The following is a 4959-nucleotide window of genomic DNA, read 5'->3' on the forward strand; positions in this document are numbered from 1 at the left end:
GGGGGGGGGGCGGGTAGCGGCAGCTCAGAGCTCAGCGACGCGCACCCGCCGCGATGGCCGCTGCACTTCTGCCGGAAAATGGCGGCGAACATTGCGGTCCGCATTGGCACGAACTCAGAGCTGAGAGCCCAGCGACGTGCACTCACCGCGATGGGCGCACCACTTCTGCCGACTGCGAGCAGCGCTTCCGATGTAATGGCTGGGAGTGGGGGTTCACCCACGGCGATAGCGATTGGTCGAATATGCGAACGACGCAGCTCATTTCGACGCACACGCCAACACCACTAATCGACATGCCCGTACACTAGGGCTGCCATACGTCCGCGTTGACAGGGACATGTCCCAGTAGGCTTGGGCATAGTAGTTCGCAAATCAGATCTCTCAGTTTAGTTCGCCGCTCCTAATCGAACTAGTTCGCTCTTCTAGTTCGTCAGCTCCCAGCTCGAATCAGTGAAAGGCAGATCGTTCGCTCGTTCGTTCGCTCGCAGATCGTTCACTCGCAGATTGTTCGCTCGTTTTGGCTCGATGAAAGAATAACACATGACGCAAAAAAGAAAACAAAAATAATCAAATTTTTTATAGTTTTTTAGAAATAATCAACAATTATATTACTATTAGGTACTGGTTAGTTCTTGTAAAAAATATCACTTACACTTATAAAGTTGTTACCTAACAATTAAACATAATGACTTGTTTGAGTGAGATCGTATGTATAAAAAAAAAATAAAATGGAAAAATAATATTACATATTACTGTGTAAAAATATCAATTTGGACACTTTATTCGATGACAATAGTGTTCTACGTTCATTAAGGACTTGACCCGTCGCTGAAAAAACGCGTTCGCAGGGCACAGATGTTGCTACGGCACAAAATCTTTTCAAAACATACGCGTAAACGTGAGGGTATATCAAACGACGTTCATGCCACCATTGAAGCGGATCTTCTTTACGATTTAGATACTCTTCATTTAGGTATTTATCTAATTCGCGAATGCCAGCAGCAAGCTGGTTATCTGGCCTAGTAATTTTTTGTATTTCTTGGTCGTATTCATCCCATATGCAGCTATTTTTATTACTAGGTATAGATGTTGATGCGTCGCTGGAAGTAGGAACAGCCTCTGGAGTACCCCCTTGAACTAATTGTACTTGGCCGATTTTATTTCTAAGGGCTTGTACTACCATTTCACAGGCTCTTTGATTTTTGAATCCCCTCGTCTTAAATCGAGGATCCAAAATCGTACACTCTGCGTATAACATATTCTTCTCTATATCTTTTAAACGATCTTCCATGCCTTTCTTTAGCAGAGACTGCACATCAACTATTTTTGTATTGTAAGAAACATGTTTTTGTAAAAAATTTGTTAGTAAATTACACAAAATTATTATTTTAGATAAAGTGACGTTTTTCTCGGCACTTATTTCTAAGGTAATCTCGTAGAATGGACTGAGTAACGGTAAAACTTCCTCTATGACTTCCCAGTCCCCTTCATTTAAAGTTAAATCAGGGCGTAGAAGTGCAACGGTAGCAATCACTGCATCCTTTACCTGTACTATTCGCTTGAGCATGTCAAAAGTGGAATTCCAGCAGGTTTGTACATCCTGCTTGAGCTTAAGAACAGGCAAATTCATTTGCTGCTGCGTAGCAGTCAATTTATGTTTTCCTTGTGTGCTACGAATAAAAAACTCGACAATATTTTTAACTCTTCCCAAAACGTCACATATCTTTTTCGTAGCTTCTTGTACAACAAGATTTAGAGAGTGAGCGAAACATGAGATGGACCGCCAATCACCAAGTCTAACAGCAGATAAGATATTTGCTGCATTATCGCTAACAATGGCAGCAACTGTGTGTGAAATGTTCCACTCCGCCATAACAACTTTCATAAAGTCGCACAAGTTTTGACTAGTATGTCGCTCTTTATAATTGATACAACCAAGTAATACTGAGTGAAGTTTAGTCTCTTCATTTATAAAATGAGCTACAATAGCTATATAGCTGTCGTTATTTCTAGACGTCCAACCATCAGTACTAAGAGACAACGCTGGTGCTGCTTGTACCTTTATTTTTGCTTCAGCCATGACGTCATTGTGAATTCTTGACATTAAATTTTCCGATAACGTTTTTCTTGATGGTAGTTTATAGCCTGGGCATTGAGAAACTAATTCAATAAGTTTACGAAATTCTGTTTCTTCTACGATTCTTAAGGCGTGATGCCCTTTAGCTACCATCTTGACAAGTTGTTTATCAATTTGCTCAATCTTTGGAACTGGCGGTGGTCTACGAATGTATTGGGTCATCGATTGTTGGGAGTCTACTATATTTGATGATGCTGAAATTATATTCTCCGATTCGCATGTGCTTTGACTTGATTGAAGTGAGTTTAAACTAGGTAATATCGGTGTTTGTCTTTCAGCAGTTAATGGGATCAAAAGGTGTTTTGTTTTCATATGTCGGGTTAAATTACCATTCGATCCGCCCGCAATACTTATTATTGTTGAACAATGGTTACATTTCGCTTTTTTATTATCAATGTCTTCTGTAAAATGAGTCCACAAGGGGCTATGTTTTCTTTTTGATGACATCGTAACAAATACCCTATAACAAAACACATTAACCCTATACGTAAACTATTTTTAAAGTATATTAAAGAAATTAATTAATTGTTAATAGTAATTGTTATTATACATTAGAAGCATAAGCTACTTGATAACGACAGTGTCTTATTATTTTAAAATTTATTTAACGTTCGGTTAACGTCACTCTCGTTCATTCGGTCACAAACTAATGAAATTCTTGTGTAGTTCGCGAACGAACTGTCTTGTGTAGTTCGCGAACGAACTAGATCGTAAGAGTGAACAAGACGCGCATGTGCAGTGAGCGAGCGGCAGTATTAGTGTAGTGCCGTCCCACTCTCACTCATTCGGTCACGAACTAGTGAACTATGGAACTGTGGCAACCCCAAAGGCTGGCCGTAAACGGAGGTGTTTTCGCCCCGAGGGCGGTCAGCGCGTCACGAGAAGCCATCTCTTCCCTTCGGACCTCGAAACCGACAACACCTCTCTCGTCTCCCACACTCGCTGTACCTGAACCAATAAACATTGTTTCCCGAAGCCGAACACCGCGTTTCAATCAATCGCCTGCTCTCCATAACTGGTGACCCCTACAAAACAAGAACACGCATCTGTCAAAACACGCAGCTGTCAAAACACGCAGCTGTCAAAAACGTACGGTACAAGCATGGCGCCCATCATCACAGGCCTTCTCGACGAGGCCCCCGCCGCCACCCCCGCCTCTACCCCCGCGGCAGAAGCCTATTCAGGAGCAGAGATAGAAGTGGCGAGGATAGCCGTGCGCGTTCCGCCCTTCTGGGACGAAGCGCCCGAGCTGTGGTTCGCACGACTCGAAACACAGTTTCCGTGCGCGCTCATCAAGTCGGACGAGGCGAAATTCGCCACGGTCGTGGGACTCCTCGACAACAAGTTCCTCCCGCTCATCCGAGACATCCTTTTGGAGCAGGCCAAGGGAAACCGTTATGAAACTACCAAAAGAAGATTGGTAGAGGCGTTCTCGGACAGCCACGACAATCGCATCAACAGACTGATGGCGAATCTTCAGATCAGCGACAGCCGACCATCAGACTTGTGGTTCCATATGAAGGCGACCGCGGGCAACACGTGCTCGACAGATTTCTTGAGAGTCATGTGGACGCGAAGACTTCCAGTTCCCGTGCAGTCGGCGCTCGCAACGATGACGACGACCAACATAAAAGAGCTGACGGCGGTCGCAGACCGCGTTTTCGAGACACAGCGGCCGGTCGACGTTTTCCAGCTAAGCGCTGCCCCCTCAGCCTCCGCCCTCGCCCCGGCCCCCGCTACCGCCCCCGCCCCCGCCCCCGCTCCCGCGGAATACCCCAGCACCGCACCGTGCCCGCACGTGGACGCCTTTTCACGCACCCACGCACCTCCAGCACCACACCGTTCCAGCGTAGAAGCTAGGTTGCGGAACTGCGAAGACTGGATAGCCTCGGCGGACCAGAGCATGCAGGAGATTAAACAAATGCTGCGCGCGCAAGAGCGAAGAGGACCGAAGAATTCAAACCGCGGCCCCCATAACAAGACAACGTTCGACACGTGTCGATTCCATCAGAGGTACGGTAACCGCTCGCACAGATGCGAACCACCGTGCAGTTTTAAGAAAGCGGGAAACGAGTAAGCCCGTCGGTCAACTCAACAACCGGCGGGCCTCACAACTCTCGTCTCTTCGTTCGAGACCAGAGAACCGGGATGAGCTTTCTCATCGACACAGGTGCCGACGTCTCCGTTCTCCCCGCCCCCCCAGAGAACCGCAATCGACCCGCGCAATTGGAACTTCGTGCCGCCAATGGATCGCGAATCGCCACATACGGAACACAAGAGATGGTGGTGAACATCGGTCTCCGACGCCAATATCCATGGTCGTTCATAGTGGCGGCAGTTCCACGAGCGATAATCGGAGCTGACTTCCTCGCCAAGTACGGCATCATCGTCGACTTGAAAAGGCGCCGACTGACCGATGCACAGACAACGCAGTCACGCCAAGTCGGCATCGAAACGGGTCATTCACTAGGGTTGCGGGTCGTATCTCGCCCCACAGAGTATGAGGAGCTGTTGGCTCAGTTCGACGATATCACTCGCCCCGAAAAGTCGACCACCACCAAGAAGCATTCCGTGACACACCACATCGAAACCCGAGGGCCACCAACAGTTGCCAAACCCAGAAGGCTAGCTCCGGACAAACTAAAGATTGCCAAAGCAGAGTTCGCCCAGATGCAGAGAGACGGGACATGCCGGCCATCCAGCAGCAGTTGGGCCAGCCCACTCCATCTGGTGCAGAAAAAAACTGGCGAGTGGCGCCCATGCGGAGACTTCAGGCAGTTGAACGCATGCACGGTACCAGACAGGTACCCAATCCCAAACAT

General features: G+C 47.3%; 1 protein-coding gene across 1 annotated transcript; it reads right to left on the reverse strand.

Annotated features, from left to right (window-relative positions):
- Positions 1 to 447: 447 nt before the first annotated feature.
- LOC143922164 (E3 SUMO-protein ligase ZBED1-like) lies at positions 448 to 3101 on the reverse strand. The gene is made up of 5 exons (XM_077445390.1): positions 2935 to 3101; positions 2747 to 2815; positions 1403 to 2597; positions 754 to 1309; positions 448 to 521 (listed from the first exon to the last, which is right to left on the reverse strand). Exons 1-5 carry the CDS (start codon positions 3099 to 3101, stop codon positions 448 to 450), a joined length of 2061 nt encoding a protein of 686 aa, XP_077301516.1.
- Positions 3102 to 4959: the final 1858 nt, after the last annotated feature.

This window comes from Arctopsyche grandis, unplaced genomic scaffold, assembly GCF_051622035.1.
Source record: "Arctopsyche grandis isolate Sample6627 unplaced genomic scaffold, ASM5162203v2 HiC_scaffold_578, whole genome shotgun sequence".
NCBI classification, from domain to species: Eukaryota; Metazoa; Arthropoda; class Insecta; order Trichoptera; family Hydropsychidae; genus Arctopsyche; species Arctopsyche grandis.